The sequence below is a fragment of the Scyliorhinus torazame genome, chromosome 4 (assembly GCF_047496885.1).
Source record: "Scyliorhinus torazame isolate Kashiwa2021f chromosome 4, sScyTor2.1, whole genome shotgun sequence".
Classification (NCBI taxonomy): domain Eukaryota; kingdom Metazoa; phylum Chordata; class Chondrichthyes; order Carcharhiniformes; family Scyliorhinidae; genus Scyliorhinus; species Scyliorhinus torazame.
The window spans coordinates 282,589,087-282,613,111 of NC_092710.1; the positions used below are offsets into that span (position 1 = coordinate 282,589,087).

At 47.5% G+C, this 24,025-nt stretch overlaps 1 protein-coding gene across 7 annotated transcripts in view; it reads left to right on the forward strand.

Moving 5' to 3' along the window:
• The window catches only part of LOC140410977 (glutamate receptor ionotropic, kainate 2), a 682,991-nt gene that overhangs the window by 523,593 nt on the left and 135,373 nt on the right, over positions 1-24,025 (forward strand). For all 7 annotated transcript variants that reach the window (XM_072499848.1, XM_072499850.1, XM_072499849.1 and 4 more), the window contains exon 12: positions 16,571-16,794. In XM_072499848.1, the coding sequence (XP_072355949.1) occupies positions 16,571-16,794 (224 nt within the window). The remainder of the gene's footprint in view (positions 1-16,570; positions 16,795-24,025) is intronic.

Here is a 24,025-nt window from a genome sequence, read left to right on the forward strand (position 1 = left end):
TCCTGCCCTGGCGCCTGGAGACAACGTCCGCATACACCTACCGGAGGGTGGCTGGTCGGCAACCGCCGAGGTTCTCCGCCACGGGGCTCCCCGCTCCTTCCTGGTTCGTATGCCTGATGGCTCCATTCACCGCCGTAATCGGCGGGCCCTTCGTCTGGTTCCACGCTCGCTACGAGATCATGCACCGGTGCCACGCCCTCCTGTTGTCCCTGAAGTCGACTTCGTTGAGCTTCCTACCACTCTGCCTATTCCTCTCTCGCCCGTGGCCAGGCCCATTCCTCAGCCGGTGGATCCTGACCCACCCTTGAGGCGGTCAACCTGAATTCGTCGCCCACCTGAGAGACTTGACTTATGAGCCTGTTAGCACATTGGACTCACTGAATTGTTTTACAGTACTGTTAACGAGTTTTTTTTCTTGTCGTTCATTGTTCCAGAAGTTTTCTCTCGTCGTTTGTTGATTGCATTTGTTCTGTTATTGGTACAACCTCGTTGTTTTGTTGCACCTGACACCTTCCTCTGTATATAGTTTAGCCTCATGTACATGTTGTAAATATTGCACACACATACTCAGATGCACTCAGTACACATTTATATTTATTGGCATGTAGGCACATCTCCTTTGTGAAAGGGGGGGATGTCATGATATCCACATCAGCATATCATGGTGCAGTCACACACACACTGATGGACAGGCAGTTGGACCAATCAGCACTCACATAACATCGCAGCCAATCACTAGTGAGAGCACACGCACTATAAAACAGGGAACACCACAGTTCCCGCTCATTCTACCAGGAGATAGCTCAGAGCACAGAGCTCACAGCGTGCCACTCAGACATAGGCCATGTGCTGAGTGCCTCACTGAGATAGTGATAGGGCTGGGTCCACAGGTTAGCTGGTGAAGCACGTACCCAAGCCAGTAGTTGGTTGTTACCATTGTTTAGACAATAAAACAGAGTTGTACCATCTACAGCCGTGTTGGATCATTTGTGTATCAGAACACCCAACAAGACAGAGGGCAGGCGAGTTTAGCTAATAAAATATTTTATGGTTTAAAAGCTAAAGCTAGTGGTAGTAATAGGTCTAAGAAAGAAATAAAACATGTGTCCAGATACGACATGAACGGACACAAAACATCCATCCAAATGCAATGTGAAGGAAAAAAGAGAGAAACAAGATAAGATTATCCTAGCAAAAAAAGATTTGAACATGATGGAGGCAAGCGATTATGATCAAAAATTATTGAAGTCAATATTGATTGCTTGTAGAGTGTAGAGTATCCAGTCAAATGATTAGGTACTGTTCCTCAAGATTGTGTTGAGCGTTGGGTTTGATAGAAGGAATGTTTAATTTTTTCAACATGTCTCCCACCTGACAGCCAGCTAGCATGTCAAGCTTGATACAATAGTGGGTGCAATAGCAGAGGGTTAATATTGCTGGACTAGTCATCCAGAGGCCTGGACTAATGATCTGGAGACATGGGGCTGAATTATTTGCGGTCGGGAGTGTCATGATATCCATATTAACATAACATGGTGCAATCACACACACACTGATGGACAGGTAGATGGACCAACCAACACACACACAACATCACAGCCAATCACCAGTGAGAGCACATGCAGTATAAAACAGGGAACACCACAGTTCCCGCTCATTCTACCAGGAGATAGCTCAGAGCACAGAGCTCACAGCGTGCCACTCAGACATACACCATGTGCTGAGTGCCTCACAAAGATAGTGCAAGGGCTGGGTTCACAGGTTAGCTGGTGAAGTACGAACCACAGCCAGACGTTAATAGTTATTATTGTACAGAATAATAAAACAGAGTTGTACCATCTACAACCGTGTTGGTTCGTTTGTGTACCGGAACACCCAACACGACAGGGAGATGCAGGGTGGAAAGCCGAACTCCATCTCAGAAGAAAGGTCGGTCACAAACCGACCAACTTCACAAAGAGGCTGCTCTTCAGTGATAGTGTGCTGCGGATAGCCTCAGCAAGCTTGAGGGCCAGACCTCCACCCCTCAGTGGAAGAATAGCCCTCTCTTGAGTTGGCTGACAGCTCTTCCAGTTCCAGCATCGGCAGAGGAGAATACTGGGCAAGGAGACAAAAAAAGAAGTGTCATGAACACCAAAAACGATTGAGTTTGGGGTTTCTTAGGTGGGGAGAGATTGAACCCTCCAGTGAGGGTGGGGAGGGGTAGTGGGGAGAATTAGTGGAGCAAAAGGCTTGAGGGAATGTGTCTTGGAGGGCAGGCAGTGGGAGGCACAAATCTGAGGTTATGATCTTAGGGGGGGGGTGCCCTGATGCACACAGCACACCCCCCCCCCCAAAGGAAGTACCACCTCCCTTCCCATTCTTTCACTCACTTTGGAGTAAAGATGTCCTTCCCATTCCCACTCGCCTTCCACTGGCAGGGGAATCAGATTGAGGCTGTTAATTGCCACTTAATTGAGCAGTTAAATGCTTCAATAACACGCAGGGTGGATAATGGGGAACCATTATCTGTGATGCATTTGGATTTCCAAAAGCCATTTGATAAGGTGTCACTCAAAATGTTACTACACAAGAGCCCATGGTACTAGGCAAAATATATTAGTATGGAAAAGAATTGGTTCGCTAACAGGAAGCAAAGTTTGGATAAATGGGTCATTTCCTGATCAGCAAAATTGTAACTAGTGGAATGTCACCGGGATCAGATCTGGGGCCTTTACATTTCAAATCAATATCAATCTTGGATAAAGGGACCAAGTGTATGGTAGCTAAATTTACAGATAGCACAAAAATAGGTAAGAACACAATTTGTGACAAGGACACGAATGGCTGTATTTTTGCCCCTAAGGTGGGTAGTTTGAGTTGAGAAATTTCTCAGCTGGGTCCACGCTCCCCAAATGCAAATGATGTAATTTTCACTCCAGGGTGGATATGGAGCGCAATGATGGATGGAGTCTGATCTATCTCCTCAGGATGTAGATCTGAGGCAGCCACAGGACCTGCTGAGTGCCAAGGTGGAAGGTTAAAAGACCCATTTCAATTTCCTAGGACATCGTCCTTTCCAATATTTGACCCCTCCCATCCCTCATCCCCCATCCACTCCCTTGCCCATCCATGCCGACGCCCACCCAGCCATGTCCCCCACCCACACCCAATGGACCCACAGACCCTCCATGTCAACCAATGCCTCCACCCATCTCCATGATTCATTACAGCCCTCATATCAACTTAGTGCCAACTCATACCATGGTGGTGCAGTGGTTAGCATTGCTGCCTCACAGCACCGAGGACCTGGGTTCGATCCCGGCCCTGGGGCACTGTCTGCATATGATTGTACATTCTCCCCCTGTCTGCATTGGTCTACCAACCTACAAATCAAAAATGTTCTGTGTAGGTGAATTGGCCATGTTAAATTGCCAATTAATTGGAAAAATGTTTTAAAAACTCACCCTTTGCCCTTACACCCTCCATGATAACTCATCCAGTATCCACCGTAGGCGGACTTCAGGAACCATGCTGAGGTGATATAAAATATAATTCTAAATATCTATTACAGAGTTCACTATATAAAAAGCAGTCCCATTCATAGAAGCCCATTCAATACATTTAACTCCCTTCAAGTATAATTCCACATCAAAGACAAATGATCCTCAAATAAAATATTTGAGCTGTCGAAACTGTGAATTTACAGCCCCCCACTGTGATAATAATAGGTTGTGGAAAGTAGTCATGCAGTAATAATGTTATTATAACAATAGCACTTAAGGTTATGTCAATAAACAACAATCTAAGCTGCTAAAAAGTTTTTTTCTCTCAAAGGCACATGGAGGCACTGTATTTTCAAATTCTAATGGAAGGGGATTTAAAATACTTGACAGCTTGACAGTTCTACATATCTTATTCTTCCTTCTTCACGAATTTACGTCTCCACCACTTGTCCACTTTGGCAGGAAGAATAGAATAGATTTCCTGCTACACCCATCAGTAAAAACTTGCAGGTAGAGCAAGTAATTTGAAAGGCAAATTAAATGTTAGCCTTTATTCCAAGGGGAGTGAAGTATAAATGTAGGAAGTGTCTGTACAGCTATAAAAGGACTTAGTGAGGCCACATCTGGAGTATTTTGTACAGTTTTAGTTTCTTTAGTTCAGGAGGGATATAATTGTATTGGAAACAATTCAAAGAATGTTCGCTCAGCTGATTGCTGGGATGAAGGGGTTGTCGTTTGACGAAGGGGGTTAGATAGGGTGGACAGTGAGAGCCTTCTCCTGCGGATGGAAATGGCTGGCACGAGGGGACATAGCTTTAAACTGAGGGGTAATAGATATAGGACAGAGGTCAGAGGTAGGTTCTTTACGCAAAAAGTAGTGAGGCCGTGGAATGCCCTACCTGCTACAGTAGTGAACTCGCCAACATTGAGGGCATTTAAAAGTTTATTGGATAAACATATGGATGATAATGGCATAGTGTAGGTTAGATGGCTTTTGTTTCGGTGCAACATCGTGGGCCGAAGGGCCTGTACTGCGCTGTATCGTTCTATGTTCTATGTTCTATGAAGGTTTGAGCAGTTTTGGCCAATACACAGTGGAGTTTATAAGAACAAGAGGTGATCTTATTGTAACATGTAAGGTTCTGAGGGGACTTGCCAGTGTGGATGCTGGCAAGGATGTTTTCCCATGCGTGGGAGTCTAGCACTAGCGGTCACAGTTTCAAAATAAGGGTTTTCCCATGTCAGATGAAAATGAAGAGGATTTTTTTTTTCTCTCAGAAGGTCATCAGTCTCTCAAACTCTCTTCCCCAGAGTGTAGTGGAGGCTGGGTTACTGAATATATTAGACAGATCTTTGTTTGACGAGGGAGTCAAGGGTTATGGGGGAAGAGGGCTGGCAATACAGTGGAGTTAAGGCCACAACCAGATCAGCCATGATATTGTTGAATGGTGATGCAGGCTCGCAAAGCTGAATGGTCTGCTCCTGCTCCTTATCCCTATGACCTTATGATCTTTTGACTAGTTTTCAGGTCCTAAGATAAACACCAAGGGGAACTTCCCTAACTGCCACCTTGCAAGAAGCGGCTCCTTTGCCAGTGCAGATCATTTACCTTCAGCGAGGCTAACATTTTGCTTAATCTCTGAAATAGGATTTTCAATGAGACACTGATTCCACGCTGAGAAGGATTCAGATTTCCTGATTCTCAAACCGATTTCAACACCTGATCATACGGACTTTAAAACACAAATTTGCTCAACGTTGATCTGGTCTTAAAACGCCGCTGTGTTCATTGCAGCATTCATTAAAAGGATTTATTTCCTCTGTTTGAATGATGCAACATTGTTTGGACATTAGATGTTCCTGCTCACTGTTCATCTGGCATGATCTGAGGGGATTGCAAGGTTTTGTTTACTTGCGGATTGATTTTAATGTTTTGTGATGGCTCCTGTTCCATTTGTAGCAAATTGAGGAGTGAAGTGCAGTATTTCCTAAAACTAAATGTTGAATTCCATTGAGGAATTGTTATTCTGGTTTGAGGAGTGCCATGGCCATAGAGACAGCTGCTCAAGATAAGGGACAAAACACCATAATTACCATCAGCATTAGTTTTAAGGAGGCTCTTCAAATTATACTAAATTCCATAGGCACACACTTGCTAGTAGACATCTTTCAAAAGTTCTTCATGTCAAAAAAAATCTAATTTGCTAAGAAGCAGACGAGTGTGCATCGATGGAACTGAAACGGTTCAGTCTTTTTCAGTGATTTCTAATTGGGTTACTCGGAGGACTATTAAAGTGCTTAGCTTGGCTAAGTTATTAAAACTGCACCAAGTTACCACTGTTAAACATTTCTGGTAATATTTTTCAATGGGATGTAAAAGGGTAAAAACAATTCTGCACTTTTACAATGCCTGACTGTTCTGGATCATGGAAGATTTCACGTTTGTGACTACACAAATAAATTATGACAGGGGCTTGAACTGTAAGCTAATCAGCGCAGTTTCAGTGCAATTTGAGTGCACTTTCCCAACCACTGCAGAACGCGCCCTCTCTAAATTATTCCCCAGTAACATTGCAATAATTATATTTTAATGGTAAATCCTCCACTGTAAATATGATCGGGCATCAACAACGTGGTTTGAGCAGAGCTGAAGATTGCGCCAAACAAACCCAACATTCATTAGAATTACTTGATAGTGGATTGGGCGGAACACTGGTCTTTCACCTCAATGACCTGCTTTTGAATCTAGTCGATATGTCCATGTGCCATATGGTTGGGCTGCCTCAATCCAATCCCTTTGTAAACCTGGACCCAAAGACAAAATCACCTCTAATTTGGGAAGAAAATGAGAGATTTTTTACACTTCTTAGGGCAACGGGTGGTTGGTGTGGATTTAGATTAGTGTCACAATGGAGGTGGTCTGCTGGGATTTGGTTTTGGATCTTAAGAGTGGTTGGTAGATTGGGAGGGGCTGGGGGGTGTTGGTGGTGAAGAGCATGGCATAATCGGTGGCAGAGTTGGCATGCCCTACTAAATAAACCACCAGTCACTCGTCCCATGCATTTGCGTGCCGCTTACTGCGAGATTTTACAACGGTCTTTGGCAAGGCGCTGGAAGGTCCCAGAGTCAGAGAGGTTGAAAACAGAGGTAGCTTTGACAGCACTGGTAAAGCATTCTCATTAGTTTTTGTTACAGAATGCCTGCCATCACCTGACATCACATCTAGAGACACTGATGCGCTGACATCTCGAGGGAGCTTACCCTTTCCTGTGGAGGCTGTGTGCTTCATGTGGCCTCCTGTGAGCTGTACTTCGCTACTCATTCCGTCTCTCCTGTGAAGCTGCAAGCTGTTGGTGCTGCTGCAAATCTTGCTCCTCCTTTGAGTGAAATAACATAAACACACCCATGCTGGTCTGAGAAATAGAGCTCCAAGATAATAATAATTTTTAATGTCATAAGTAGGCTTACGTCAACACTGCAAATGAAGTTACTGTGAAAAGCCCCTAGTCACCACATTCCGGCGCCTGTTTGGTACACAGAGGGAGAATTCAGTATGTCCAAATTACCTAATAGCATGTCTTTCGGGACTTGTGGGAGGAAACCGGAGCACCTGGAGGAAACCTACACAGACACAGGGAGAACGTGCAGACTCCGCACAGACAGCGACCCAAGCCGGGAATCGAACCTGGGACCCTGCCGCTGTGAAGCCATAATGCTAACCCCTATGCTACCGTGTTTCCCTAAGCATAGATTGACATCAGGCAAACAAACCTCCAAAGTTGTCAAAGAATTTCCAAATTTATCAAACGAACCTTAAAGCTGTCAGGCTAACTAGTTGTGAAAATCACCTTTTGGCTCAAAGATGGTGAACAAAACCTTGCACACAGAAAAGGCAAGACAGCAGCTGTCTTATTTTTGTTTATTCTTTTGTGGGCACCATTGGTACGGCCAGAATTTCTTGGCCATTCCAAACTGTACCTGATAAGGTGTTGGTGAGCAACCTTCTTGAGCCCAACGGAATGAATATCTGAGCCATTTCAGAGTGCAGTTCAGAGTCAACCACAGAGCCGTGGATTTAGAGTTAAATACAGACCCAACTGGGTAAGATGGCACTCTTTTGCCTGAAACATTAGGACCCAAATTGTTTTTTATAATAATCCAATTGTTCCATGGTCACAGTTACTGATACTTTTAGCCCAGATTCATTTAGTTAATAGCAGTGATGGAGGGGTTTGAAGTTATGGGTGTGATTTAACTAAAAGAAAACAGAGTCCGTTCTGGTGCCGGGAACCACCCCTCAATCTAACGGCACTTTTTTTTTTTTCTCGAGCCCTCAGAGCAGGAATGTGCCCCAATATCTCGACCCTCCCCCTCCACAGCCTCACCAACCTCCTACCTCACTTATAAGAGGGTTCTTGGGCCCCTGCACCCCACCTCATATGGGTAGGGTGCCCAAAGGCAAAATCCCTGGAGCACAAATAATGCCAGCTTGGCACCCTGGCATTGCACCCTGGCAGTGCCCTGGCCATTGCGGCAGTGCCACCTGGGCACTGGCATTGCTGCAATGGCCAGTGGCACCGCCAGAGTGCCCAGGTGGCACTGCCAGTGCCAAGGTGGCTGGGTGGCACCAGCACTGACAGGGTGTCATCCTGCCTGATGTCGATCACGGGAGACCTCCCGATGTTCTGGTACGCCAGTGCTGGACAGTATCCGGATGGGGTCTCCTCAGTGAGGTCAATAAATGCCGGGTGGCCATTCTATCTGGCTTAAGCACGGTTAGGGAGTTTTTAAACTCACTTAATTCTGCGAGACTGGGTCCCACCTATTGTATACCGACCGTCGGGAATCAATTCTGCCGGTAAATCGCGCACCTGGGGCGAAATTCTCCGGTATCGGTGCGATGACCGCCGACCGGCGCCAAAAACGGCGCAAATCAGTCGGGCATCGCGCCGCCCCAAAGGTACGGAATCCTCCGCATCTTGGGGGGCCGAGCCGCAACCTTGAGGGGCTAGGCCCGCGCCGGACTAATTTCCGCCCCGCCAGCTGGCGGTAAAGGCCTTTAGTGCCCCGCCAGCTGGCGCGGAAATGACATCTGCGGGCGGCGCATGCGCGGGAGGGTTAGCGGCCGCTCACGGCATCCCCGCGCGTGCGCTGTGGAGGGAGTCTCTTCCGCCTCCACCATGGTGGAGACCGTGGCGAAGGCAGAAGGAAAAGAGTGCACCCACGGCACAGGCCCGCCCGTGGATCGGTGGGCCCCGATTGCGGGCCAGGCCACCGTGGGGGCAACCCCTGGGGCCAGATCGCCCCGCGCCCCCCCCGAGGACCCCGGAGCCCGCCCGCGCCGCCTTGTCACACCGGTAAGAGAGGTGGTTTAATCCACGCCGGTGGGACAGACATCCTAGCAGCGGGACTTCGGCCCATCCGGGCCGGAGAATCACGGTGGGGGGGGCTCGCCAACCGGCGCGGCACGATTCCCGCCCCCGCCGAATCTCCGGTGCCGGAGAATTCGGCAACCGGCGGGGGCGGCATTCACGCCAGTCCCCAGCGATTCTCCGACCCGGCGGGGTGTCGGAGAATCTCGCCCCATGGGCGAAATTCTCCCCCAATGGTGGGATGTCCGCCGACTGGCGCCAAAGCCGGCGCCAATCAGACGGGCATCGCACCGGCCCAAAGGTGCGGAAGGCTCCGCATCTTTGGCGGCCTAGCCCCAACATTGAGGGGCTAGGCCGACGCCGGAGGGATTTCCGCCCCGCCAGCTGGCGGAAATGGCGTTTGTTTCCCTGCCAGCTGGCGCGGAAATGCTGCGCATGCGCGGGAGCGTCCGCGGCCGCTGTCAGTTTCCCAGCGCATGCGCAGGAGCGTCAGCGGCCGCTGTCAGTTTCCCAGCGCATGCGCGGGAGCGTCAGCGGCCGCTGTCAGTTTCCCAGCGCATGCGTGGGAGCGTCAGCGGCCGCTGTCAGTTTCCCGCTCATGCGCAGTGGGGAGAGTCTCTTCCGCCTCCGCCATGGGGAAGCCGTAGCGGAGGCGGAAGGGAAAGAGTGCCCCCACGGCACAGGCCCGCCCGCGGATCGGTGGGCCCCGATCGCGGGCCAGGCCACCGTGGGGGCACCCCCCGGGGTCAGATCGCCCCGCGCCCCCCCCCAGGACCCCGGAGCCCGCCCACGCCGCCTGGTCCCACCGGTAAATACCAGGTTTGATTTACGTCGGCGGGACAGGCAATTCCTGGGCGGGACTTCGGCCCATCTGGGCCGGAGAATCCAGCGGGGGGTCCCGCCAACCGGCGCGGCCGGATTCCCGCCCCCGCCCAATCTCCGGGAGCGGAGACTTCGGCGGGATTCACGGCGGCCAACGGCCATTCTCCGACCCGGCGGGGGGTCGGAGAATGACGCCCCATGTCTCTAGTTCTGCACCGTAATATAGTGGTTAGCACTGCTGTCTCACAGCGTCAGACCGGAGTTCAATTCTGGCCTTGGGTGACTGTGTGGAGTTTGCACATTCTCTCCACATCTCTTTGGGTTTCCATTGGATGCTCCACTTTTCTCCCACAGTCCAAAGGTGTGCAAGTTAGGTGGATTGGCCATGATAAAGATTGTCCCTTAGTGTCCAAATATTGCAGGTTAGGTGGGGTTACATGGATAAGGTGTGGGCCTAGGTAGGTGCTCTTTCAGAGGGTTGGTACAGATGCAATGGGCCAAATGGTTTCCTTCTGCGCTGTAGAAATTCTATGGATTTGTTAGTCCATGGTACTGGATGATCTTGCTTTCGCTGGTGTGTTCCAGACTGCATGAACTCTTAATCCATGTTAATATTGTTGGAATTGAATCATCAATATATTGAAATTGACAACCTTCCTTCCCCAAGGTGGTTGCTCATACACAGTCACATGCACCGTAGTTACATGAGGACATTGGTGGGTTGGAGCCAGCTCCCTAATGTGCTGTTGACATTCCCACTTTTATCCCCCAACTGGCAGCTGAACGCTTATGCTCCTGCTCGGTGTCTGAGACACAATGTTTGAGGAAGAGCACGTGGTTGGATCTGAGCTCAGCATTTAAACTTGTTGTACCGGACCTCGGGAATGCCTGATGCTGATACCAGGGGCGGGATTGGTTTGCGCTGTGCCGGCTGGCGCGGAAGGTGCTTGGTGCCACGCCAACCGGCGCCGAAGGACCTCCGCCGGCCGGCGCGAGTTGGCGCATGCGCGGGAGCGCCAGCGTGTGCTGGCGTCATCCCAGCACATGCGCAGGGAGGTTTATCTCCGCGTCAGCCATCGTGGACTGTTACAGCGGCTGGCGCAGACGAATATTGTGCCCCCACGGCACAGGCCTGCCTGCGGATCAATGGGCCCCGATTGCGGGCCAAGCCACTATGGGGGCATCCCCCTGGGCCAGATCCCCCCCGTGCCTCCCCGGAGGCCGCCCTCAGAGCCAGGTCCCGCTAGTAAGTACTCGTCGTAACATAAGCCAGGCAGCCACTCGGCCCATCGCGCGCCGGAGAATCGCCGGGGGGGGGGGGGGAGAGAGGAGGGGCCGCTGCCAGCGGCCGCCAACTGGCGCGGGGGGGTCGGAGAATCCCGCCCCAGGAGTCAATTTTAACTTGGGGTAAGCAGGATGCTAGAGAATAGCAATAGGTTATTTTAATTCCATTAACAACCCTAATATCCTTCACTGTGATGAACTCACGATAATAAAAGAGTCAGGTTTACAGGACATTTTAAAGGAATGATAAAATGCGAAAACTTCACCCTTGCGGTTTGTGATTTTATATGAAGCCTTTATTTAGCTATTTGATTGTTATCACTCCCAGACAGCCAATATTTTTTGTGTATTGCAAAAGCAATTAAGAAATAGTTCAATACTTCCTGCTGCAGCTTCTTCATGCATTTGTTGGTGGACGATTTGTTCACAGGTTAGCCACACTTATTATTAAAATTTGCTCTTGAATTAATGCTGTCGTAAACCCACAAGTTCCTCCACATCTTAAGACAATGTCAGTTCAGTCATCCATTTGGGAACTAATGGGTGTGTTTTGGTCCCGTGGTTGTGTTGTTCATTGTTGAGTTGAATCCACTGTTTGCAATCAAATAGGAAATATTAACTTAAAAGCGTTGCTAAAATACTTAACTCAGTCATAATGTTTTTGAACAAAAGATTAAATTTTTGCTGCATAATGCAGCGATAGCAGAGCTCATTCGCTGCTCTTTCAGTAAAGAGGCTAGGAGGTACCTAGTGATAAACACAGCATTCTCAAATGATGCCATAACTCGCCAGCCAGGATAATTTGATTACGAGCCATCCACTCAGACCGGTTGACAAAGTTACTCCAAAGTATCTGTTTCTTCCACAACATAGCATGAAATAAGTTACATTTCGTTAGTCTGTATCATCTGAAACAGCAGCACTTTGGACCAAATCACAAGATCCAATTATGCGTAGCTTTTTTGCCTCTGTGACACTGTCCACAATGACACACACCATTCAGGGAGGAAATATAACTATTAAACTCCACTGATCTGGAATATTACAACTTGGAATTGTGTTACAATCTCCAGAGAGGCCGATAACTTTCAAGAAGAAATTCAAACTTCCAGTTAATGGTGGAAAGGAAGGTACAAGATTTTGCATTTTTAAGACTTTTCCTGTAACAAAACAGGATTGATGAACCACTATTTTTATCGGCAATTTATAATGTAAACCACAGAACAGAATATTACCATTTTTACATTTAGCACAACAGAAAAAAACATACTTCATAGACAATGTCCTTTAAGTAGGCAAACCACCCCAAGGTGATTCTTCGCTCCTGAGGATTTACTTTTGTTCTTTTCCTTTCTTAGCTTTTCATTTCAGAACTATCTTTCACAGTGAGGAATTTTCCTTTGATATTCTTCCTCTAGAGCAAGCTAGGCAAATCTTGCAGCCTCATTTTAACTCCTCATGAACTCTGTCTTTTGAATTTAAGAACAATCTCCCATCCACATTTTTGCATGCTGAACTATAGCGTTATACGACCAATACCTGCTCTTATATTTCTGATATTGTCGCAGAATAAACTTGTCTTGAGTTTTCAGGGATTTTTTCTTTTTATAAATTTAGAGTACCCAATTATTTTTCTCCAATTGAGGGGCAATTTAGTGTGGCCAACCATTTAAGCTGCACATCTTTGGGTTGTGAGGGTGAAACCCACGCAGACACGGGGAGAATGTGCAAACTCCACACGGATAGTGACCCAGGGCCGGGATTCGAACCCGGGTCCTCAGTGCCGTAGGCAGCAATGCTAACCACTGCACCACTGTGCTGCCCTGTTTTCAGGGATTTATTAGAACTTTCCCCTCTCAAAGTAAATTTCCATGGCAACATGAATCACATGGGCTTTGTATTCAGGTGGAAATTCTGATTACCTATACTTGAGACCCCAACTTTCCTCAAGTGATAAATAAATGGACAATTTAAAGTATAACTGTTTACAATCCAATATTTTCAACACTGTTCTGGGACTAAGGTTTCACTGAAGGTTTCTTGCCTGCTCCGGTCTTTAAATCTGTAAAGATTTAATCACCTGCTGATGCTCGTATTCCAAGCATTGTCTGGCATCTTTGAATCTGTCTATATATATGTTTCTGGAACATACCTCTTCATTCACCTGAGGAAGGAGCAGCGCTCCGAAAGCTAGTGACATCGAAAAAAACCTGTTGGACTTTAACCTGGTGTTGTAAGACTTTTTACTGTTGAGTACAGAAGAGTTGCTGGACTCTGATTGACTGGCAGTTCCTGGCAGGTGAGCCTCCTGCCCCTGCAACCCTGATATTATGTGAAGGCCCACCACTGGCCTGTCAAGTGCCTGAGTGGCACTTAGTTTTGTGCGCCACTCAGGTACTTGATGGGCCAGTGGTAGACTGTTGCCTGGTATCAAGCCCACAGAGGCTAAATGCAGGTCTCCTGCCAGCTGTTCAGCAGCAGGCGATAGACCCCCGATGAAAGATCATCGACCTGAAACTTTAATTTGTTTCTTTGTACAAGTGTGGCCAGCTTGCTGAGCATTTCCAGCATTTCCCATCTTTAAACTATAATCAGGAGTAGTGCTTTTGACAACTAGCTCCACGAAAAGTGAAAATCATTGATGATTCGAGTTTTTTGTAATAGAAACATCATCTCAGACAAAATGACAGTTGAGAGAGAGAGAAAGGGGAGGGGTCAGGATGTGAAAGAATACCTAGGCCTGAATTCTATGTCCCCTTGCTGGTGGATTTGTAGGTGGGGAAGGTGGGGGCTGCGGTGAGTGTGGAATGTCACAGATGAGCTACCCTCCACATTCCTGCTCTCCCCGACCCATCAGCAATTGTAGGCTGAGGCAGACAAGGCCTCAGATGGGCCATCCGCCCTTATGTCAACTGAGGCCCTGAAGTGGCCAATTATCCACCACTTAAGTGCCGTTTTCCGCCCAGGCTGATTTTGTAGACTGGTAGGAGAAGTTCCTGGGCATGGTGGAAGCTCAAAAATCATTGGGTTCAGATCTCGGGTGGGAAGGGGGTTGCCGCCTCTGTCGGGAGCCCCCTTTTAACTTCTGGTACCCTGCCCCTTAAGATCTGATAAACACTTGACTTCCCTCCACTACCAGTCTCTCCCCAACACCCAAATTACCCACTTTCCACCTCCACCCCTACCCCCAAGCCTCCCGTCCTGACACCCTCAAACCGTGAGGCTCTAGGGATTACACACAGACCCAGTCCTGTCCACTGCAGCTTCTGATGCTGCAGGGACTAGAGAGCTGCCAGGCGATCAAATTATTTTAACATACATTTAGAGTACCCAATTCTTTTTTTTAATTTAGGGGTAATTTAGCGTGGCCAATCCACCTACCCTGCAAATCTTTGGTTTGCGGGGGTTTCACTGCCGCAAACATGGAGAGAATTTGCAAACTCCACATGGACAGTGACCCAGGGCCGGGATTGAACCTGGGACCTCGGCGCCATGAGGCAGCAAGCTGGTCAATCATATTGGAGGCAGGCATGTCAGGAGTGATATGTTCCACGCCGACATTTCGGCTGGCAGGACGGGATACCCCACCATCTTAAAAATCCTGGTGAACATGTTGGCAACTGAAAGTTCTATGCAAACCTGACAAGCAAAATCAGGCTAACCTCAGATTACAGTGAGTAAATGTTTATGGTTATGGATAAATGTAGAGAGAAAGCAAGGGCAGCATATTATGGTGGGAATGGTTTGTGGCAACCACCACTCGGAAGCAAAGTCAGCATGGAGCCGACTTGTTCCATGCCAGCCCACCTCACAGCTGTAATGTGCTATGCGTGGGCTAAATAGGCTGCCAGAGGGACTTGTACTCCTCACTGGGGAGGAAGTCCCATCTCTCGGAGCTGCCGTCCAATTGGCTCAGCAGCACAGAGAGTGCATTAGTGGGTGCTGTCGGGATTGCAAACAGGTTCAAGGAGGATCCCCATGGATCCTGGAACAAGTTAAGTTCCGGGTAATGGTTGGGGAGTGTAAAGACTGTTTAGGGAGGGGTGGAGGTAGGGGTTGGGAATGATGGGCTTTGCAGAACAGGTTAGTATGAGGAGAGGAAAGGACGGGTAATTATCTTAAGAGCGTTGACCCCCTAATGTACAAAGGGCACCCACCCCCTGAAGATAAGTACTTTCCCTTCTTTCCTGCCCTTACAAAATATATATTTTTAACAGCGTGCTGCATAGTGATATGGACAGCATTTTATTGGGATCAATTGGCCTGTTAACATTGATTAGTGAATTAAATATGATGGGTGGGTGGGCTGCTGATTTTGGCACCTGCCTACCCTCCAAATTTCTGAGGGCAGGAAGGTGGTGGGGTTGGCTCCCCCCCACCCCTCCACCTCACTCTGGCCTGCTCCAACTGAAAACAATTCCGGTGGGGAAACATAAAGTCCAGCCCCAAGTTATATCACAGATAGAATGCTTCCACTGTCTGTAAAGAGAGGAGAATTCACATAACAGCTCACAAAATATTTGAATAACTGCTGCACAGAGTAAGGGTTCAATGCTATAATCGGTGTGCCATGCTATTATTTTTCTCGATATAAGACAGGTTTACTCCGGATGCTCCAGTTTCCTCCCACAGTCCAAAGACGTACAGGTTAGGTGGACTGGCCATGCTAAATTGCCCTTAGTGTCCAAAAAGGTTAGGAGGGGTTATTGGGTTACGGGGATAGGGTGGAAGTGAGAGCTTAAGTGGGTCGGTGCAGACTCGATGGGCTGAATGGCCTCCTTCTGCACTGTATGTTCTATGACAAGGTTCAGTCCGTGAGGTCTGCTTAAGAATGTAACTGGTGGCAATGAATCTGAAAAACCCAAACTGTAATGGTTACACTCGCTGCTGATAAGTGTTTCCCATTACACTTTGCTGATAACACCTCTGCTATAAATTGGAAGTGTCCTCTCACTCCTTGTGTACAAAGGTTCATGCGACCTGTTGCATGTACATATAAAACACACTGGACTGTGTTCAGTGCCATCACATTTGGCCGGGATCTGTGTCGCTGGCCAGGGGTCTTCTGCAAGGGCTGGGGTGTGGGGTCATGGTTGGCGAGTTGGGTTCGGGCACAGCCGGCGCCATGTTGTACGGCGCGACCGGTGCAGGTCATCAGCCGTGCGCATGCATGGCCCATTTCCCGGCCATTTTCCAGCTGTTTTCAGCGCGGGCGGCAGGGATTTCAGTCAGCGGCGGTGCTAGCCCCTCACTGGTGCCAGAATCGGTGAGGGTTGCACGCCGATTTTTCGGTCGTTAAAGACCACACATGCCCCACTGACGCCGGACTTAGCCGCTGAAATGAAGAATCTAGCCTCATAGATTTTGGTGGGAGGAATGGCTTAGTCTTTTGCTCAATGTTTGCTATCGGCAACAATATTCATTGGTGCCCAATCCATTGCCAAAATGTCTCTCATTATTACATTGATACACTTTCACTCTGTGGGATTTGCTAAGAAGCAATTTTCAACTAGTTTTCTCATAGTTGTATAACTAATATTATCTTGTTACATCAGTTTGCTTTTGTTGGCATACTAACTGCATCTTTTTCTCTGTTTCTGTCCACAGAAAGCTGATCTTGCAGTTGCACCCCTGACTATCACCTACGTCCGAGAGAAGGTCATTGACTTCTCAAAGCCATTCATGACTCTGGGAATAAGTATCTTGTACCGGAAGCCCAACGGTACAAACCCTGGCGTTTTCTCCTTCCTGAATCCTCTCTCCCCTGATATCTGGATGTATATTCTGCTGGCTTACTTGGGTGTCAGTTGTGTGCTGTTTGTCATAGCCAGGTAACATGATGCCTTCAGTGAGTTTTGGCAATGCCACTATGTTTTTGAAAATGTTGTCAAAAGTCACTGATTTCTTTTTGTTGATTTTGTCCCCCTTTGTTTCAACACCTCTGTGCTGTCTTGTCATCTCCGTCTGAGGTAAACCCTTGCTAATGCTGGGAGGGAAAATAACTGATTTTCAGAAAGACATTTTGACTGGGTTTCTGGTGTAGATAAGTCTGTTAAACCAGCATCACTTTTTTAGCGCCCCTACTGTGCTGCTGACACCGTGTAAATGATGAATGCTGTTAGAAGAAAAATGAAGGCAGTTAATTGAATTTTACACATTATACCATTCCGCTGCACACATGGTCTGAAGGATAGAAAATGTGGTTTCATACAAAACGCCTTAAGAAAAGCTATTAATTAGTCATAGCAGGGTTTTTGTGTGGAACAGACATAGTAGCAGAGAGATGGTAGTTTATCATGCAGTGGTGTAAATTAGGATAACTACGCACCCATCCCCCACTATTACTGACAAATGCTTTTCACCTTGCTTCAAATGCATGTTCTTGAACATGATGCAATTGCTGCAGTTATATACTGCGCCGGCCAGTGCAGTACTCTCTGCATTTTTAAAACGAATGTGAATAAGGAGCTGTGATTAATACCAAAGAGTGGCAAAACACAAGAGCCTGCAAAATATGCTGTAAAGTGCGCATGCGAGGAGCTGGGTCAGTTCCTGTGTGCTGAGTATTTTTTCTGTTGTTCTTGAAGTTTGGCAGAATAGCACAGATGAGAAGACAATGGGACGCAGTGGAATGTCTAGCTCTTGCTCCTTTACATTTTGAACTGGTACAATGGGCTGAACAAGTGTCTTTCAGACTTTATAAAAAAAGGTAGTTTTGAATGCTTTCCTGGAGATTATCATACGTGTGCTGATGTTTGTCTTCACAGGCAACATGATATTGCCCTTTCGACAGCAGGGAATTGATACTGAATCTGCAGTACAACCGCAGCATTCATGACTTTGATTCTCCGTTCCCCCCATGCCGGCAGGATTCTCCGTTCCCGCTGCAGTTAACGGAGATTTGGCTGGCTGCCAAATTCTCCGTCCTCGCTGTCAGTGCCAGCAATCCAGATTTGCAGCGGAGAATCCTGCTCAATGGAAAGAGATCATTTCAGGCCGGCTCCTTCGCAGAGGGTGGTGAATTTGTGGAACTTGCTGTCCCGTGGTGCGGTGGAATCTGAGTCATTAAATGGTTTCAAGAAGGAGATAGATATATTTCTGATAAGAAAACGGGTTAATAGGATTACAGGGAACAGGTAGGAGATGGATTTGAGACCAGGAAGAGATCATGATCTGATTGAATGGTGGAGCAGGCTCGAGGGACTGAATTGCCTAACTCTGCTGCTAATTCCTATGTTGCTCAATCTTTGGTGTCATTGGGCTGGTGTATTTTTTTTAAAGATTGTCTCTAAAGCATCTTCCAGTACATTTTGTCTATTTAATCTTGTAACGCTATCTCCAAGAAGTGAGGCTTGATGAGATTATTCGGGCAGGCAGTGTGGAACGAAGGGTGGGGGGTGACATCTGGGGGTGGTGCCCCCAATGCGCACAGTGCACCTTCCGAATGAGGTGATGTCCCTTTCTTCCTGCCTTTTCCACTGTAGCTACCTGGCTGTCCACTCCAGTCGGACTTTGGTGCAAGTGGTGTATTGTTCAGATCGATAGAGTTGCTGAGAGGCCTAATTGAACTTGCATTATTTATTTAAATATGGCAGGTGAGCTGCCAATTTTGGCACCTGCTTATTATGAAGACTGTCTCAGGACTGGCTGGGGAGGCGGTGGGCCGGCCACCTGCCCTCTTTTACATTTTCATGCTATTGGGAATGAGCAACAAATGCTGGCCTTGCCAGTAACTTCACATCCCCAGGGAAAATATTTTTTTTTAATGTCCTCAATGACTCCATGTGATGACGAGTTCCACATTAACCAGCAACATGGCTGTATTTCCATATTGTAACTCTCTAAGCAGTCGTGGTGTTGCCCAATGTTGGTCAGGTTTACCTTCAGCAAAACGTTTGGTTTTGAAATAGCAAAACAAGGATGGGCAAGATGGACAAGGAAATGGAGGAAACAGGGAAACACTCTGAAAAGATAATAATGTCTGGGATTTACGGACCACCCTGCCGCATGTTTTTCGGCGGCGAAGGCGGCCCGCCTGCGGTATCTACCTACCGCCGTTCCCAGTGACAGCACCCCTCATCGCCGGGAAACCCGAGTGCCGGCAAGGGACCGGAATTTATTACCATTAAATCCCACCCAATATTAACATAGTTTTAGATTTTTAATAGTTAAATGTGAGCATTAAATTAACAAAGTTGAGCTCGTGTTTGAAAAGTGGTCTTGCTCTCACTTTCATGTTCACTTCCTGAGTTCTCTGAGGGCCTTCTCCCCTTTCTTTTCTCCACAGGGGTGGAAGAGCCTTCAGCCTCTTCATGTCTACTCTATGGAACTCCATCCCTTATCTCTACAACTTCCCCATCATCCTCCCTGCCTTTAAACACCTCTTTAAAACTCAGACCTTCACCCAAACCTTCAGGGCAGAATGTAATGCCCCCCCCCCCCCCACCCCATGTTGAGTGGGTGGCTGGCGAATGTGAGAGGTGGGTGCATTTGATCCGTCTGGAGGATGACAGGTGGAGATCTCACCCCTGTTGATTCACTTTCCTGAACAATTGTATGGCGTGCAGAAGCCCCTTTAGTATTGTAATTCATTTTATCACCGAGAACAGACTGAGGCAAAGAAAGATAATGGTCACTTGGACTCGATAATCCAGCTTCAGATTGATTATTATCCGCTCTAAATTTCAGGCAACCATTCCTCTCCTGCTTATTGGGTGCGATTTACCAGCCGCGTCCCACCGGAATCGGGACGGGACGCGGCTGGTCGTTCCCGTTTGCTGAACACCAGATCCTATGAGACGTTGCGATCTGGATCCTGCACACAATGGACGGGACCCGAGTTTAAGAACCACTTAACCGTGCTGACGCCGGAATGATCCGCCATCTGGCATCCATTGGCCTCGCCGAGGAGACTTCAGCTGAGCGCCAATTAATGGGGGTAGCACAGTGGTTAGCACTGTTGCTTCACAGCGACGGGGACTCAGTTTCGATTCCCGGCTTGGGTCACTGTCTGTGCGGATTCTGCACATTCTCCGTGGCCGCGTGGGTTTCTTCTGGATGCTCCGGTTTCCTCACACAGGTTCCCAAAGAGGGGCTGTTAGGTGAATTGGAAATTCTGAATTCTCCCTCAGTGTACCCGAACAGGCGCCCAAGTGTGGCGACTCGGGGACTTTCACAGTACATCATTGCAGTGTTAATGTAAGCCTTCTTGTGGCAAGGATAAAGATTATTATTATTATTTGTAGTACTGGTCCCCACAAAGGAGGTCCCCAGGTAATTGGCATCTGGCCAGGCTGGCACTCTGGCACTGCTGGTGCCACCTGAGCCTGATGCCCTGACAGAGCAACTGGGCACCCTGGCAGTGCCACCTGAATGCCAAGGGGATAAGCTGACATTTTTCCCACGCCAACAATCGGACCCAGGGTGCCCTGCTGGTATGTGGTGGGCTGCAATGGGACTTGAGGACCCCCCCCCCCCAACATGTGAGTTGGAGTTTTGGGAGGGTCTGGGGGTTCCGTTGGGGTATTGGGTACCGGGGGCCGAAAACTAAACAGAATGCAGTTCGATAGCAGGGTCGCCCCAGCGCTACTCACTCAGTTTCCACCCTTTTAGTTAAATCGCACCCATTTTCTGCCTTACTATTTAGTGTGCAACCTTCACATTCTTTGGGTGCCCTAACATTCCTGCACAATAAAAAGGACGAATAAGGTTCCTGCCTGTGATTGCAGTGTAGTAATCCTGTGAATGGACATACATGGTTTCCATATGCTGATGGAGTTAAGGTTGATTGTGAGGGCTCTTGTCTGTGGAATAACCTTCCAGTGCCCGTTATCCAGCCTCATTGATTAATAATGGCTACCTAGGCAAGGTGCCAGCAGGCCGCTGCTGTGCCTAGACCACATCCCCAGTATAGGCCTCCACAATGCTGATTCATACTTAACACTCAGGGGCATAAAATCTCCTTGTCAGATGACGAATTAACTGAATAATTTATTAAAGTGTGAGACAAATGTTTCCCTGGAGAAAGTCACTTTCGTTCAGATTTCATGATGCAATCACAGACAGGATTGAAAGAGAGAAAAGAAAAAATGGAAATTCTAACTTCAGCAATTTGTCAAACTACCTCTTTTTTCTTTAGCAGTTTTTCACAATTTCCAAAGACTGAACTGCATGACACGCATTTCACGCTGGGCTGTCCCATCAATCAAAGTGAAGCTAATTCCGTGACTGTGTAGTTGCGCACCACGATCATTCCTTCAGATGCTTAGCAAATAATGCTATTTTCAAGCAGTGAAAGTGTGAGTCTCCACCGCTATTCAGCACTGACCTGCAAATTTCCACTGTGCCTGAATCTCCAACTGAGAACATACTCAGGCTTTTATTAGCATTGAGGTAGTGTTCCATATTTCTGAGGTGCTTACAGAGCTAACCAGCCTGTTGATGGGTGGGCACGGCTCCCTGTGAATACCCTGATGGATTTAAACCAAGTACCTGTGGTCTCCAGAAGGCTTTCAAAAAAAGACCATAATCTTGCTGAAATCTTTCACATCCTTAGGATCCACAAAAATGGCGGTCATCTATTAGGCAATTAATTGCTCACTTGTAGCTTCCAGCATTGATCTTCTGTCTTGCTCTTTCTAAGTTCCACTTGCTATTCTTCCCCATTATTGCACACTCTCTAAGGCCTGGATTTTCATTCAGTTGGGTTGACTTTGGAACCCTTTAAAAATGGTGTGTGAGTCCTGATTCTGAGATTCCCGATCCCATTCCTGGACTAGGCAATTTTGGGGAGTTCCTTTAAGGGGTGTTGGTTGGTCCAATCAAAACCCCACTTTTAGCACTGATTGGATCCATTGCAGAGATAGGCATGTCCTACCCCTCTACAATTTTCATGGTGGGCATAATTTTAAAGAGTCGTGTTTCACGGTCTCTTGGAGGAGTTGTAAACCCTATATGTATGAGGGGACATTTTAAAATGTCAGTAGGTCCCCCTCATGCCCCCATGCCAAATTATGCCCCTATCCCTCTTTAGGCCCACTATGCCAAGCTCTGTCCTTCCACCCTCTCCCTCAGACCCACTATGCCAAGCTCTGCCTTTCTCCCCCTCGTGCCCTTGTGCCAAGCTCTGGCACTTCCATGCCCATTGACGTACTGTAGACTTTCCAGAATCAATGAACACTGTAGAGTGCAATGGGTTTTTAAAAATAGCTATGTAAAAATACAATCCATTGGTAACTTTCTCCTAAACATGAAAAAATGTCTGGATTGCATGCAAAAAAAATGTCAATCATCCAGACCTTTCAAGTTTCAAAAAGAATAAACCACAAACCCTTGAAACCACTTAACTTGTGCCAAAAGAATATTGTGAAATTGACCAGAGAGACTGAGCTGACAATCGCAATGCTTCCTCTGGGACATTGTGAGGCATGTTTGAATAGCTGTTTGGGCTCTCAAACAAACCTCATTATGTATGCTTTTTAAACATATACCTCTGCCCCTGTGGCTGCCTCCTCATCTTTTCCCAGGTTGACTGGCCCAAATCCAGCCTTCATCAAGCACCTGGAGGGCATTGTCTTTGGCGGCTGGACCGAACTGGGAATTTTCCTGACTTCCCTATTCGCCTTGAGGATGAAAGTCCACGCCTAAGTTTCAGCTTCATTCTTGTTGCTCTGTAAGTAGTCTGTGTGGTTAAGGATCACTCTAAGACCAGACTGCATAATCTAAAGTTAAGTGCAGCATGCACCTTGCCATTCAGGCATTTAACAGCTCAGTGGTGGGCCTTACCCCAGGATCAAGGACCCCATTGCTGGAAGCCTGCCTGCCGAGAGTAACTGGCAAATCAGAGGCTGGTAGCTCTTCTGTCCTCAACAGCACCACTGGAGAGAGCGTGGCTGCTGCCAGTACTACACCCACTCGAGGGGTCAAATTGCCTGGACTTAATCAGGGTGGAAATGGTAAATGGCAGACTCTCCACCCACAACCTTTCTGCCAGTTTTTTAAAAAAATCATTTACAGGATGTGGGCATTGCCAGCATTTATTGCCCATCCCTGGTTGCCTTCTTGAACCGCTGCAGTCCTTGAGGTGTAGGTACACCCACTGTGCTGTTAGGGAGGGGTTCCAGGGTGTTGCCCCAGCGACAGTGAAGGAACTGTGATATGCATCCAGGTCAGGTGGTGAGATACTTGGAGGAGAACTTCCAGGTGGTGGGATTCCCAGGTATCTGCTGCTCTTAGATACCCCTCTGCCACCAAACACACCTGGGTGAGGGTACAAGATTCCACCTATCATGTCAGTGCCAGCTGAAAAGAGCGATCCACCCTCATCTCACTTTCCAGATCTGAAGTGTACAGTACTTCAAGCACACGTCTACTTTTAAATGCAACAAGAGTTTCTGCCTCTACCACCCTCTCAGGCAATGAACTCTACACTCCCAAAACCCTTTGATGAAAGGTATTTCTTCTCAACCCCCCTCCAATTACTTTAAATCTGTGCCTCCTGATTATTGACCTCACTGTTAAGGGGAATAATGTCCTTGTGCACTCTCTCTGGGTGCCTCATATTAAATCATCCCTCAACTTCCTCTGTTCCAAAGAAAACAACTTCAGCCTATCCAATATTCCTTCAGAGCTGAAATTTTCCAATTCTGGCAACAGCCTCATAAATATCTCCCCTGTACACTTTCTACTGTGATCACGTGTTCCCTCTAACAAAATTACTTGGAAGAAATTCTATGACATTTTTAGCTGACAGACATCCCACAATCAACAGATTAACTGGTCATTTTGCATTCCTGTTTACAGAAACTGAGGTGTTGAGCTTGCAATCATATCAGCTAGGATCATATTGAATGGAGGAACAAGTTCGAATGGCCTACACCTGCTCCCAATTCGTATGTGTGCATTTTTGCCTGCATATTTTAAAAGGAATTAATTGGATGTGAAACATTTGAGATGTCTTGAAGGTGTGAAAACTGATTGTTAAGTAAGATTTTTCTGGAGTGGGAATCTATGGGCTGGATTTCATCCTCAAGGCGGGTAATGGGCAGAGGGAAAGTTCCTAGC